This window comes from Chelonoidis abingdonii, chromosome 7 (assembly GCF_003597395.2).
Source record: "Chelonoidis abingdonii isolate Lonesome George chromosome 7, CheloAbing_2.0, whole genome shotgun sequence".
NCBI lineage: Eukaryota > Metazoa > Chordata > Testudines > Testudinidae > Chelonoidis > Chelonoidis abingdonii.
In genome coordinates, this window is record NC_133775.1 from 55,792,881 (window position 1) to 55,808,153 (window position 15,273).

Sequence of the window (15,273 nt, forward strand, 5' to 3'; positions counted from 1 at the left end):
AAACTGTCATCTCATCGCCAAATTACAATGGCAGATGATGCAATAGGGATGGTAACCATCTCTGCTACCTTGCAAAGGCAAATGAATGCTGCTATGTAGACTGCAGTACCGCCTCTGTCCGCAGCATCCAGTACACATACGGTGACAGTGACACAAGACAAAACAGGCTCCATGGTTGCCATGCTATGGCATCTGCCAGGGCAATCCAGGGAAAAAGGACGTGAAATGATTGTCTGCTGTTGCTTTCACAGAGGAAGGATTGAGTGACGACATTTACCCAGAATCACCCACGACACTGTTTTTGCCCCATCATGCACTGGGATCTCAACCCAGAATTCCAATGGGCGGAGACGACTCCAGGAACTATGGAATAGCTACGGGATTGCTACCCACAGTGCAATGCTCCAGAAATCGACGCCTCGGTACATGGACGCACACCGCCGAATTAATGTGCTTTGTGTGGCCGCGTGCACTCGACTTTATACCATCTGTTTTACAAAACCGGTTTATGTAAAATCAGAATAAGCCTGTAGTGTAGACATACCCTCAGAGTCACCTCTCCTCCTCAGCCTCTCCAATCAAGGTAGAACAGACCTTACCTTCACAGTGTGCAAAGAAACATACCGCTTACCCTTCCATTCTTCCATGAGTGATGAGCACCCCCACTCGCCCAGCTGGCCACACCATATACACTTATCCTTCAGTGACAAGGAAAACTGCAGCATGCAACTGATTTTATTTTTAGCCAAAGAGCTAAAACTCCTTCACGTGCGCAGTGAGAGAACTAATTACCACCACAATCATTTGCAACTCACTTTGGGGTTTTGTTTTTTCAACTTGCACGCTTTGTTGGACGGTGGCCAGGACAGGATTTTTGTTGCTGGCACAGACTTGTCTTGAAGGAGGATGTACCTCTAACAAGAAAGCCCTCCTCTCTGACCCTTGAAGGCAGTAAACCACACTGGCATGTTTTCAACTTCATAAAAGATCCTTGAAATGAGGAAGGACGAGAGAAGAGGAAGTAAAGCAAGACATTAAAAAGGAACATTGAGATGGGATCGCGCCTTCTCTCTGGCAGGAGGGTGGTGGAGTCAGTTCAGAAGTAACTGTATTGAGACCACATACTAGTACTAGAGCCCTGCAGCAGGACTGGGATCCCACAGGTCCTGCAGGACCTGCTGCCTTAATTGCAGGAGTGAGTAAAATATATTTTGTTGCGGGCCAGACGGGGTAGGCAAAAAAACCACACCGGTAATTTGTGGGAAAACACTAACTCTCTCATCGGTTTGTTAGAAATACAAACTCAGCAATGTAAAGCAAGTTCGTTTGTTTTTTTAAAAATAAAGGTTTTAATACTTAAATTTAAGTAGGGGATAGAAAGATTTGATGTCTATTGTAACAGAAGTTAAAGCTTTTTTTTTTTTTTTACATGGTTTTAGAAAGATTTGTTTTATTCTTTTAGTGATAAAAATTGTGTCTGAATTCAATTTTACAGCAGAACCTCAGAGTTAAGAACACCTCAGGAATGGAGGCTGTTCATACCTCTGAAATGTTTGTAACTCTGAACAAAACATTATGGTTGTTTTCAGCTAAACATTGACTTAATACAGCTTTGGAACTTTACTATGTAGAAGAAAAATCTGCTCTCCTTTTTAGTAGTTTATGTTTAACATAGTACAGTACTGTATTTGATTTCTCTTTTTTGTCTCTGCTGCTGCCTGATTGCATAATTCTGCTTCCAAATAAGATGTGTGGTTGACTGCTCAGTTCATAACTCGGGTTTGTAACTCTGATGTTTTCTTTATATGTATTTACTGACTTTTTTCTCCCTCCCTCCTTTTTTTTTTTTCTTTCTTTTTTTCCAGTAGCGGGGATAATTTCTCTCAAGCAGAATCTAGGGATTTTGTAGGTGGGAGCGGGATAAAAATGCAAGAGCAGGTGGGAGTGGGAGAAGGTATTGCTGGGTGGGACAGAAGCAGGATTAAAAAAAATAGTCCCGGGCAGGGCTCTACCGCCTACATCAAACAAAGCAGGGACAGCAGAAGGTACATAGTGCATATATGTATTGCCTCCGAAAGTTCAGAGAACGTTAACGTCCACCTATCAATTCCCTCAAGAGCAAAGTCAGACTCCTCCTCTCATGGTTCTCATCATGAGATAAGATCTCTTCACTGTTACAAATCCCAAGAGAAGATTAAGATGAGGTCCTCTCAAAGCAGATAAACAAAAATAATCCCAGCAGAAAAAAGGGGGGGTGGGGGGGCGGTTTGTATTCCAACCCACATATTGAATTCATTGGCCTTCTAGAGGCAAACCTTACATGCCAAGTCGTCATCCGCTTCCCCCAAATAAAGGAACACTCAAAGAAACTCACGGTATAAGGGGTTACAAATATTCAGACTTTATTATAAATAAGAAATACTGTTTTATACATAAAAAAAACTGAAAATGTTGCATTTTGTTCACCGCCCCAGACAGCATGACCACAGATTAAGGCAAAAGCTGAAGTGAAGGCACATATGGAGGAGGCCACAGGCAAGAATAAAATGAGGGAACTGTTGTGTGTTCCCTGTGACAATCAGCATTCTACCAGCAGCCTTCTTGTCATCACATTATGCAAAGAAATAACTGGACCTATACAATGAGATAATGGGGCTGTAAGGCAGTAGTGTATTAAGAGATTGCTTATAAAGATCTTTTTTTAAAAAATAAAAATCTGTTAAAAACAGCTTAAGAAAAAGTGAAAAGCCAGAAACCTTACGCCTGAGGTCAGCCAGGCCATGGTGTTGCCTCTTTGTATCTGCTCTTTCCACAGCCTTGGCAGAGAGGTGACATGGTTAGGAGGCAGCCACAGGACCAGAGCAGCCATCCAGGAAATACTGATATCTTCCAGAAAGGTCCAGAAGTGCAACGGGCAAAGGCAGCTCTCCTCCACTGGTGGAATTAGGAGCAGTCGCAGGCAGGGGAATTCCAAGTCAGTTTTTGGTAAATTGTAACAACCTCTGGGAAAGAAGCAGGAGACATGAGAGCTGGCTGGAACCACTCTCCCCTGCCCAGTGGCACTGTCCCTGATACCGTACAGAGCCCCAAACTGTGCTCTCATTTCTCGCACATGTAGGAAGGCTACAGATTCAGCATTTAGACCTCTACTGGGCCTATAATAGTGCTGCAACTCCCAGGAGCAAAGCCACAACCATCCAAAATCAGCATCTCACTTTCATTAGTCAGAAACAAAGATGGTAATTGGTTTCTTATGAGTTACACACTTCAGAGTCCTTCGGGGGGCTGGGGCTGGCTCTGGAAGAGAGGCTGGGTGCCTCACCGTTGGGCTGCACACACAGGCAAGCGGATTATTGTTAATACCACAGAATAGAGTTATTGCAAACAGAAAGGAGGGAAGAGAGCAGGAGCCTGGCCAGGGGAGATGCCTGACCCCAAAGGAATAATAAATGGAAGAGATATATGGTGCATGTGTAGTGATGGTTAAGAGGAAGCAAGTAGAGGAGAACAGACTGTGCCATTCTGGAAATAGGACTGAGTATATTTACACACACACACAAAGATAGACTTCCTCACTCAATAATCATGATAAAACAAACAGACACAAAACAAAAAACCCACATTCACTCAAAAATATCAATTTGAAATAATTAATAGCACCAGTGTGTGTCAGATAATAATTTCTTCCCCGCTACGCAAACGTACAAAGTTGCATAGTGTTTAAGAATAGATATATATGGATCTCAAAGGCAGGGGGTGTCAGATTGATCTAATGAGAAAACTCAAAGGGGAGGAGTTAAAGGCAACCCCTCCTCCCAACCAACAAGGTAGCTTAACTAAGTGGGAGCAGGTGACATTGAGTTGGACAGAAATTCTAAAGAGGCAGCAGTGGCAGCTGTGTGAAATACTGCGCGGGCTGGATATCTGCCATCAGAGCTAGGCCTGAACAATCTGTTGCAGCATTGTAGGAAGACTGGCAGATCAGCAGGAAAACAGGGATAGGATGACTTTTGACTTGGACAAAGGCAAGCCTGCTACTGTAGTGTAAAAATACTATCCCCTGATAGCAAGCGGATGGAGAGACAGACCCTTACATCTCTATCTTAGACACCCATTTTCTACCTGAAGACATCAACTTCATATTCAGACAGACTAACTGGTAAGACCTCTCTGCTTTCTTCTTCAAAGATCTTAGTGGCTTTAAAAAAATCTGTCTCTCTCTCTCTCTAACCCTGGAAGTTTTCTTTTGAGGCTCCTAGTGACTATTACTAAGGAGATCAGAGCTGATCACTTGCAAGATTCCCTACTTGGAGTATTAGGTTAGGCAGCTGTTCACGGATATGAGACAAAATTTCTAGTTTATAGGCCAACAGTAATGTTGATACCTATCACCCCGTTCCTCTCCCTTTCCTCCCTCAAGCTCTTTTTAGAGGCTGTATATCTTTCTCAGTAGAGGGATATATTGCACTCTAGAGAGATGCTAAACCATTTGGTAGATGGGTACAAAAAATTTTGATTGGCCGCTAATTTACATAGATTTTTTAAAAAATGGTTAACATTTGGGGAAGGGGATTAGTGTTCTTTATGAGTGCAGCTATACTGGCCATTGTAATAATACTTTGATAGCCAACCCTTTCCTTCATAGAGAGAGCGAACTCTGGGACTGAGGTTTTAACATGTTAGGGGGAAGAGGAGAAAAAAGGAGAGCTAGTTTGCCCCACTGTACACCGGCTCATGTGGTCATTTCTGCACCGCAGTAAGAGTAGTCCAAAACATGCCACATCCTCGTGCAAATCAAAGGGAAGTGTGTATGAGAGAGGGGCAGAGGTGGAGTGTTGAGGAAGAGAAAATTTATAAAAAACCCTTTGATGCCCCAAAATGGATATTTAATTTGCTTCTCTTTAAAACTTTGCAATTTTCCTGATTTGGAAAGAAGACAGCAACTGTGAGCAGCGGAGAGCTGGGGATTCGAAGAAGGTACTCTGTGTGTTAAGGCACTCCATAGCCAAATAATTGCTCCACCAGTCACTGGGGGAACGCCCCCCACCCCCAGCACACCCTTAGGGTTTCTCGATGGACGGGGTGTTGAAACAGCCAGACGGCAAGGTCTTCTTGATATCTTCCAGGTTGTTAATGTCTTTCAGGATATCCTCAATGTCCCTGTTGTAGGCCTGTATGGCTTCGTCCTGCCGCCTGGCTGCATCCTCCAATTCGGTCACTTTCCGGTCCAGGTCACTATCTTTCATCTGATCTTTGGCTGTGTTCAAGGTACCCTCGATCTCATTCAGTTTGTTCAAGTCCACTGGGTCCAGTTGCCCTAGAAAACCAGCAGTGCACACAGTGAATTCCACTAACACTTCAGGAGGCTATTGCCTGCTCTCAAGCTCTTACACAGGAGAGGGCAAATTATGGATTAATACAGTGGAACCGTCTTACAGTGAAATAACTGTTTTCACAGAGCATTAATACTAACTGGAATTGCTACTGGCACTTTCAATACCATGAAACAAAGCAAAACTACCATTACACTTCACAAGGTGGCATTTCAGATTAAGTGGGTTCCTCTGTATTTGGATGCAAACACCACACTTGCCTGAACCCGCCACAAATAAATAATAAGCCTATCACCCAGTCTCTATACTTCATGGGTAACAGCTGACTTAAATGATCTTAACTCACTGCACACATTGTGGGCCAAGTCTTCTGCTGCTTTATACAAGCTGAGGATATGGCCCTTTTTGTTTTCAATACATTTTTAAATGTTGTCTTTAATGTAATTTAATCATAAAAGGTCAAATTCTGTTGTGCGGGTTCTTAACACAAGCTTCACTTCCATAGTTTATAAGGTTATATGATCCCTATGAATGAATCACAACTGTGCAATATACATTTAATTACTCTACTTGTCGCTGGGCTAGGGCTTTACAAACATAGGAGGGATTTAGCAAATCCTAACTCAAGCCTTTGGATGTAGCAGAATTTGGAACTTTTGAAAAAGCCAGGCATTTATTGTGAATATCCATTCTTCCGACAAGCTGTTCATGGCACAAGGACAAAACTCCAGGGTGGGCAGCGTGGGGAGAGGGGGGGAAGAAGAGGGTTTAATGAATTAGGGAAAATATTTTCCACTGTAATTAACTGATGTCCTGTTGCCTTTAGAAGGCTACGGTAGTGTTTAAAGTCAGCTGATGCTCTCATTTTACTTTCAATGTCTATCGGAGAAACTCTGTTGTTGCCCCTTTTGTAGGTGACTGTGGCTGAAAGAGAAGAGGGTAGAAGGGACTACCTTCCCTCTCAACCCTTCATTTCGGCTCTGAACAGGAGCTTTCCCTTTCCTGAAGGAGCCAGGGCATGCTTGTCAAAAGGGCTCTAGACTCCTCCAAGCAGCAACATTAAGACCAAACAGGAGCTAGAGGACTTTTCATCATTTCTCTGCTCTCCTTCTCTGCTGGGCGACCATCATAGGAGATGCAGTAACCAAAACGGGTATTTAAGTCTCCAAAAGCAGAAAGGAATATAATCTGAGCATAGGAAATGACTGAGGAAAAAGAGAGCTCCTCACATACACACACCAGCCTTCTTTGTACCTCAAGGGGCAACAGTCTCAGACACAGCAAAACTAGAAGAATCACATCTGCAATGCTCACACAAAGCAGCAACGAACACAGCACATACACAGTGAGTCTTTTGAGGATAACCCACCAAAAACTGATTCAGAAATAAATTTAATGGACCATTAGATGCCAAGCTAATCCAATTGTTACTTTTTTCCAGCTTCTGCAATAAAACAATGTTCTGAAGAACAAGGCATGTGTGTTTAGGAGCAGAATTCTGCTAGGAGTGGGGAAAGTTTTAACTTAGATATCTACCTAACTGTCCCAGAAGGTCATTAATGATGGTGAGCAAGCTGTTAACAGAGTTCTTAGCTTTTCTCGCATTGTCTTCTGCCTCTTGGGCAGCCTGTGAAGCCTGTAGAAAAAGAAGTGTGTGTAAATGCAATGATGTCAAAGTGGTCATAATGGATTTGCCTCTCTGCATCGCCAAGCTTCCCCACCCTATGCTTGCCCTCCTAGATCATGAAACTTGCCCAAGGACACAAAGGGCTAATCTCATATGTCTCCACACACTGTTTTGTATCCCTGACTCCTCTGTTTAGGATAATCCCCAACCCCTTTCAATCTCAGATCTGAATCACAGCTTGGATGTGTGAGTGTGGAGAGCAGGGCAATATAAAAATGAAATTAATTAGCCTTCCATAGGAAAACTAATAATGGAGGAGGCTTCCATTGGACAACAGAGACCATATTGGGCTGCAACCATTCCTTTGTTTAGAGATGGGGTAAATTTTAGGTCATGGAAGTCTGTCTCCAGACTATAAAGTTGTGGCAGTGCTCTATAGTTAAAGTTACAAGAGGCATTATATTCTAATCCTGTTTTTTTCCTCTCTCTTACAAAACTTAGTTAAAAAAAAAAGGTCACTAACTGGACTTGATATCCAAACCAGATGTTTTTGGAACAGGACAGTCAATAAGATACTAAGAATGACAGAACCAACACACCAACTCTCACCACTGATACCAGTATCCACTCTTCTTACTGTCCCACGCACTGCATTCGGCTCCTAGAATAACTCACCATGCCTGCCATCATCATATCCTGATCAGCATCCTCCTGCTTCCTCTTCAGCTCCTTCTCGACATCTTGCAGCTGTTTCAGCATGTCATCCACTTCTTTGTCTAGCTCTGTCGCATCAGAGAAAGTCTTGTCGGCCTCGGACTTTGTATTGGCAGCATTCTAAGGCCAATGTAGATAAAAGGTTCAAAAAAGGGTGGAACATGCATGATACAAAAGAAAATTCTTCACCCCTTTCTTTCTCCCATAATGCACCAGGGCAAGTTTCTCTGCTGTATGTGCCATTTCTGATGGGAGGCAAGCTCAACCACACAATTCAGCAGAAGATTTCACACCAACTAATCTCACTCCCTGGATTTTACACAGTGGGTAGTGAAAACCGTGTTAGCTCACCATGTGCTTAACACAACTCAGTAGGGAAGGAAGTGCATAGTCCCAGCAGGACAGACAGGAGTAGAAAGAAATTTACTCAGTTAATTTCACTACTTCACAAAGAGTGATTCAAATGGTGCTGTGAGTCTCACCTTCTGGACAGAATTAGCAATTTTCTCAGCATCGTCTGCTTTGTTCTTGGCTTCCCTGGCATCATCAGCAGCATTACCAAGCGCCAGCTCTGCTTGCCTTGTCTTATTATTGGCCTCAGCAATGGTTTGAGTAATGGCAGGAATCTTCTTTAATGCCTCCTCGGCAGCTGTCTTGTTATCATTCACACGCTTGTCAAAATCTGATAAAAATTCAGGCATTGTTTTGCGTCCTGCTCTGGAAGGCTCAGACACTTGTCAGGCCAAGGAAACAGCTAGCAGCCTAGCAAGCAGCCCAGCCTATGCTACCTTTACATTGGAGGGAAGAAGAATGATAGGGGACAGGGGGTTAAGTTGATCAATACCTTTGAAAGGAGTGCTACGGTTTCTGTTACAGGAGACACACACGCTGGTGGTATCACAGGTATTATAACCCAGGATGTACTGATTGACTGCACAAGTTTATTATTGGCTTTCTCCCTTCTAGCAAATGCAATGCTCCAAGCTTCCAGAATAGCAGTGACTGCGGATCAGGGGGGTTTGAGGCTCAATATACAGACTGCATAGTGATGCTAAATTATAAGTGGAGACTAGCAATGTAGGTTGATGGTCACTGTTGAATGAAAAGTTAATTTCCAGGGGCGAGAGCTTAAACCACACAACTCCCTAAACAAGTCCGCCTCTGATGGAAGAGGCCTGGTCCTTATACAAACCATGTACAGATATTGTTCCTAGAGGTCTCTCTTATACCTCTCAGGTTGCTGAGAATGTCATTGGCCTCCTCTAGCGTCTTTCTTCCCTTCTTGGCAGCTTCTTCAGCCAGAGCTTTGGCAGCATCTGCTCGGGCCAGCAGCTGGTCAGCAGTCTAGAGATACATAACACAGCTCAGCATATTCTCATTTTCTGTAGAACAAGATCTAGCCATGCCACAATGCACAGTGGCCCTGCAAATCCCAGCCCCGTACAAAAAAGGGCTCATTACCGATGACAGACTATGCTTCTTCTGCAACCATATAACGCATTCAAGGGGTACCTGTCCCCATGACACAATATAGCACAGTCCGCTGTTGCTCATGCCCTCCAGTGAGAATCTCAACACCACTACATTTTCACGAGCTTTTCCTATCTTGTGTTCAGAACCTGCTGTTTACTCTTTCCACCCACCGGGATGTCCACAAAGTCAGTTATTAGCAGTATAAGAATGTTTGAATCTCTCAGATCTGGTCTGTCATTTGCTTCCTTAGGGTCACTTTAGGAAGTAAGAGCCTGCACATCCAGAACTAACCTGTTGTTCAGTCCTTCCTTTCTCCAAGAGATTCTTCACTTCCAGTTCCTTCCCTTTCATGTCCTCTCTCAAATCCTCATAATCCTTCAACTTCCTGTCAATGAGCTGATCCAGCTCCTCTGCTTCCTTCTTGATCTTATTTGCCTCATTCTGTATGTGGAGATCGGAAACAAAACCAGCTTCTGTGAACATAACAGAACTTCTTTGCAGGGAGACAGATACACTGTGCACTTTCTAGTGCTCAAAAGAGACAGAAGCTGCAGCTAGATTCCTCGTGTTCAGTTATTGCTACACCTCTACTTCGATATAACGCTGTCCTCGGGAGCCAAAAAAATCTTACTGCATTATAGGTGAAACCACATTACATCGAATTTGCTTTGATCCACTGGAGTGCGCAGCCCTGTGCCCCCTGGAGTGCAGCTTTACTGCATTATATCGGAATTAGTGTTATATCAGGGTAGAGGTGTAATTTGATACTAAAAAAAATTCCTAACAGGATCAGGGCCCCACTATGCTGAATGCAATACAGAACACATATAGAGACAGTCCCTGTGCAAGAAAGCTTACATCAAACTCTCTTCTAGTGTGTGTGTATGGTGGTGGTGGGAAGGGGTGGGGGGAATGAGAAAGGGGACAGCTTAGAGGGCTTGGCATTAGGTCTGAGATTCCAGCATTCCCTAAAAGCAGGTGACTCTGTCTTTCATCCTTTAAAAATGGATAAATAGAGAAACATGCGGTTCCCTGTGTGCACGTCTTTCTGAGGAGGACTGAAATGTCAAGGTCCTGACTATTCCATACAGACAAAAATTACATGACACTTAAATATACAGGTGTTAGGCTCTAGTATTTTTTGCAAAGTACTAAACAAGGCATTAATAATTTATCATACCAGTGGTGGGGGGAGGGAGGGAAATGAATAGCTCAGTGGTTTGAGCATTGGCCTGCTAAACCCAGGGTTGTGAATTCAATCCTTGAGGGGGCCATTTAGGGATCTGGAGCAAAAATCTATCTGGAGATTGGTCCTGCTTTGAGCAGGGGTTAGATTAGATGATCTCCTGAGGTCCCTTCCAACTCTGACATTCTATGATATTTGCCACCATTGATCTTTGAACACACTGTACATGTTGCTTGACTCAGATACCTCTAGACCCTTGGAGTCCACAGCAGGAAGACTGGTGAGATTAGCATAGATCTGCAGGGCCTTATTTCCAGCTTCCTCTGCCTCCGCATGCACCTTATTAGCCTGTTTCTCTAGGTCTCGAGAAATGTTCTTTGCTTGATTATACCTAAGAGACAAGAGTATCCAGTTAGCCTATGATTTCATTCTTTTACTGACTCAGCAAAGGAGGGATACAACTGTCTTGACACAAGCGAAGACAGAAGCTGAAACAGAGAACTCAGATGAAACGTACTGCTTAAAAGCAGGTCCCTCCCACCAGCCAAAGCAGAGAGGACATCTTGTTTTAAGCACCATCCCCCTTCCCCACTCAAACCAAGGGGAGAATAATCTGCTTTCTGTTACAGACTCACTTCCTGTTGAGCTCATCTATGTCACTCGCAGTTTGGTTCTCTCCTGCCAGTGTCTTCAACAGCAATGTGTACGCTTCTGTGGATGTATCATTTGCTGCCTTTGCTATGCGCACAATATCGTCAGCTTCTTGTTTGTGTCTGGGCAATATTACAGAGGCAAAATAATCTAATTAGAATTACCAGCCAATTTTATTCCCATCTAACACTCCCCTCCCCTTCCTCTCCCAGTACCATAGTCAGGGTGCTAATAAAGAGGTGCTGTCTCCCCAACTCACTGACAACACTTGCGAGGGCAACTGCAGGGTATTACTAGGATTTTACATTACGTTTAGGCCAAAGGTTGCTCTCGTCAGTAATACTCATATACAGCTCTGATGGCTACAGGTCCCAGAATTCAATGCCCCATTGTTGATCCAAGCAGCTGCAACTTCATATTGAGAAAAGGAGGCTCGCTCCGTTTCAGGCAAATTAAGGTTAGCCTTCCATTTCCCAGCAGGGGCCCACTGAGCCCTCAAGAAGGCAAAAAGCAAGTGCCCTACCCTTACATTGATGCTTTGTACCGGCACACTGGGCCTTACCGTTCAGCCAGTTTACGAGCCTCTTCTGCCAAGAGTGTCATGTTGTTTGGGTCACCACTGGAGACTGGTGGGGTAATGGACTGAAAGCAAATCAAACATCCTTTCAGAAGCTATTATTTTCCTTTTTTTGATTGTCACTTTAAATTATTCATAGTCGTGGGCTGCAGACTTAATGTGACTGTTCTATTTCTCATTTCTTATATTAGTTTGCAAAGTCTGTGTGATTTTTTGCATGGGTTCTTCCCCAAAAACAAATGCTCCAAAAACAATGCATCCGACGAAGTGGGTATTCACCCACGAAAGCTCATACTCCAAAACGTCTGTTAGTCTATAAGGTCCCACAGGATTCTCTGCTGCTTTTACAGATCCAGACTAACACGGCTACCCCTCTGATACTTGCTCCAAGATTGTGTTTAGGATGTGTGAGTGTGTGTGTGAGAGAGAGATTGGGGAGCACAGTGGGAGGCAAAGTAGTTACCAAAGTCCTTTAGGGTTGTTTATGAGTGCTGGAATATACACACAGCTCACCCAGTGTACAACAGAAGAGCCACCAAATCTTGTACAAAGATAAACATTTCCAATTCAAATGCTGTTATAAACAGCAAGTAAAAAAATTTAAAACTATGAATAATACCAAGAGTTTCCTTTCAACTAGTAATATTTTTCCCATTTGTTTGTGCCACACACACTAACAAAACTTATGTCCAGATTTATGAGATTCTCTATGACGTTAAACACACAATGTTACAACCAAAGCTCAGTGCTAGTTTGTGATAAGGGGCAGGGACGAAAAATGTACTCAAGACATTAAGAACCTTGTTCTACTAAAAAAAAAAAAAAAAAAAAAAAAAGGAAGACACTACACATTAAGGAGTTTGTGTCACAAAACACTCACCACATTGGCAACTGCCATCTTTGCCTTCTCTAGCATATTAGAAGCTACTTCAATCAAGTCTTCTGTGGCCTGCACCCGTTCTCGGGATTGCTCAGCTAGGGCTTCAGTCTCCCTCACTGTATTTTGGATGTTCTGTAATCGGTCAAGCTGGCTTGCCAGAGTGCTGTTAATTTCCTTGAGACGATCCATCAGGCCCTGATCCACATCTGAGGCGAACAACATAAAAAGGGAGGAAGCAAAATTAATTACACTGGGAGTATGAGTTGCAGAAATAAAACATTTCGTAAGCTACTGCCGTCTGCAACATGTTGGTAGGTTAATCCCTTGTTGAAAGGGGTCCAGAAGAGCCTTTTAAACGAGAGGGTAATTGGTTTATGATCCAAGTCATTATAAGAATGTGCACAAAAACCACAAGAAATGAAGACGCCTCTACCTTCTAATGGCCCTGCTGGTCACTAAGCGTTTGTGAGCACATTTGGCCAGAATTTTGAGTGCAAGACCTGGCACAAAGGAGGTGGATAGTTGCTTTTCAAATGAATTATGTGCAAAGCATGAAACAGTTGTTCCACCTATTCTATTAGGGCAGCAGTTTGCAAATTTTGGAGCTGAGCCCCCTTTCGAGTTACATTTTTTGATTGCACCTCCCTAACCAGACAAAAATAGACATGCAAAAATATGCTTGATAAACCTAACAGAGACCTTAACACAACTTTAATTATATTACCTACACCTGTAAAGTTTCAAATATACTGATACTGACTAATGGCACAGCCAAAGCTTCCTCAACCTTGCAGCCAGGCTGCAACCAATAGGGCATGGCCAATACCTGCCCCTCCCTACTTGGATTTTTAGGGTGGAGGAAGGTGCACGCAATGGTCTCTGGAGGTGAGTCAAGGGTGGAGGTGATGCTCGGGCCCCACCATGCAGGGCTGGCAAGAGCTACCCCACCGCCCCCGGAAAAAGATGTTCCTTCACATTTCCCCTTAAGGGTGCGTGCCCCAGTTTGAAAACTGTATTAGGTTCAAATTCTATCAAAAATGCACAGATAAAGGGGCAAGCATAAGAACAGCTGTACTGGGTCAGACCAAAGGTCCATCTAGCCCAGTATTCTGTCTACCGACAGTGGCCAATGCAGGTGCCCCAGAGGGAGTGAACCCAACAAGTAATGATCAAGTGACCTCTCTCCGGCCATCATCTCCACCCTCTGACAAACAGAAGCTAGGGACACCATTCTTTACCCATCCTGGCTAATAGCCATTAACAGATTTAACCTCCATGAATTTATCCAGTTCTCTTTTAAACACTGTTTAGTCCTAGCCTTCACAACCTCCTCAGGCAAGGAGTTCCACAAGTTGACTGTGCGCTGTGTGAAGAACTTCCTTTTATTTGTTTTAAACCTGCTGCCCATTAATTCATTTGGTAACACCTAGTTCTTGTATTATGGGAATAAGTAAATAACTTTTCCTTAGCCACTTTCTCCACATCACTCATGATTTTATATACCTCTATCATATCCCCCCTTAGTCTCCTCTTTTCCAAGCTGAAAAGTCCTAGCCTCTTTAATCTCTCCTCATACGGACCCGTTCCAAGCCATGCACTGCTCTCTGCTGCACAGAGAGTAAGGAATCTTCACCCCCAGGCTCCAAAGCTGCTTTGCAACCACTATTGCATACCTGAGATGCAACAGCCTCCACAGCTTGTTCTCCTGCTCCACAAGGAGGAGAGTAACAGCTGGCAGATCTACACAGCAAAAGATTCACCAGTCTGGTACCTTCCCCATCCTAAAGACTTCCCAATTACATGGCTGGGTAGAGAGCCCCTCTGGATCTGGGTTATGCAATGCTATAGGAGGTAGAAACCTCTGCATGGCCTCCCCAAACCCTGCCCCAATTCTAAAACTGATAAGTAACATGATACTATTACAGTTCTTGAAACAGTGACTAATCATATGGATACAGTAGAATACAAAGACACAGCAGGGTCACCCAAGGAGAGAGTTAGCTTAACTAGGTTTTGAGTTTTTTAAACTAGACCCTTAACATTATCTTAATACTGTGTCCTATAAACACACATGTACACATTTGGTGCATAAAGTGAGATTAATTAAAAAAAATAACAGCAACATGAAGGCTGATAAATCAACTACAAACGAACAAAAATCCTCAGGAAAGCCAAGAGTTAAGGTTTCTATAGCAATGTTACCTTGGCCACATTACACATTCTGGAGGTTTTAATGTGAACATAAAACAAGTTTTCATTTATTAAACTACATATTCAGACAGAAAATACTACACATGCACCAAGTGTTCACATTAACGTGGTTCAGGAAATTGACATGAGGTTTTCTGAGTCCCTGTTCTCTCAACTTTAATGGTGAACTAACCATTTCTGCATTTAATTTGCCTTTTCTTTATTTCAGAGAGGAGCAAAAAAAAGCAAAAAATCCAGAGCTCTCCCTATTACACTAGTGCACTTTAGCTTCACAGCCTTTCCTGAGATGCAGGTAACCTAAGGGTATGTTTACACAGCAGTTTGGACTGAATGGGAGCGAGCCTCCCAGCCCAGACAGACAGGCTCAAGGAGAAGTGGGACTCATTTTAGCATTCTACATACACCTCTGGAGACAGCACTTTGAAGTTATGGCTCGGGCTGGAGCTCAGGCCTCCCAAGGCCCCAGTGGCTCAAGCCCAAGCCCCAACTTTGAAGAGCTGCCTATTGAGTCATCTCTAGCGCACCAGCATGAGCCCCACTATCCCAAGCCTGAGGTTCCCACTAGCTTCAAAATGCTGTGCAGACATACCCTAGGAGACCCCAAAGGTAAAGTGACCCCTG

General features: G+C 43.5%; 1 protein-coding gene across 1 annotated transcript in view; it reads right to left on the minus strand.

Annotated features, from left to right (window-relative positions):
- Nucleotides 1–2,378: 2,378 nt before the first annotated feature.
- LAMC1 (laminin subunit gamma 1) overlaps nt 2,379–15,273 on the minus strand; it is a 134,144-nt gene continuing 121,249 nt past the window's right edge. The window contains exons 19-28 of the mRNA XM_032779468.2: nt 12,442–12,647; nt 11,547–11,626; nt 10,969–11,106; nt 10,580–10,724; nt 9,439–9,588; nt 8,904–9,018; nt 8,157–8,356; nt 7,636–7,794; nt 6,870–6,969; nt 2,379–5,317 (exon numbers count right to left, since the gene is read on the minus strand). Coding sequence (XP_032635359.1) covers nt 5,061–5,317; nt 6,870–6,969; nt 7,636–7,794; nt 8,157–8,356; nt 8,904–9,018; nt 9,439–9,588; nt 10,580–10,724; nt 10,969–11,106; nt 11,547–11,626; nt 12,442–12,647 — 1,550 coding nt within the window. The 3' untranslated portion in view covers nt 2,379–5,060. The remainder of the gene's footprint in view (nt 5,318–6,869; nt 6,970–7,635; nt 7,795–8,156; nt 8,357–8,903; nt 9,019–9,438; nt 9,589–10,579; nt 10,725–10,968; nt 11,107–11,546; nt 11,627–12,441; nt 12,648–15,273) is intronic.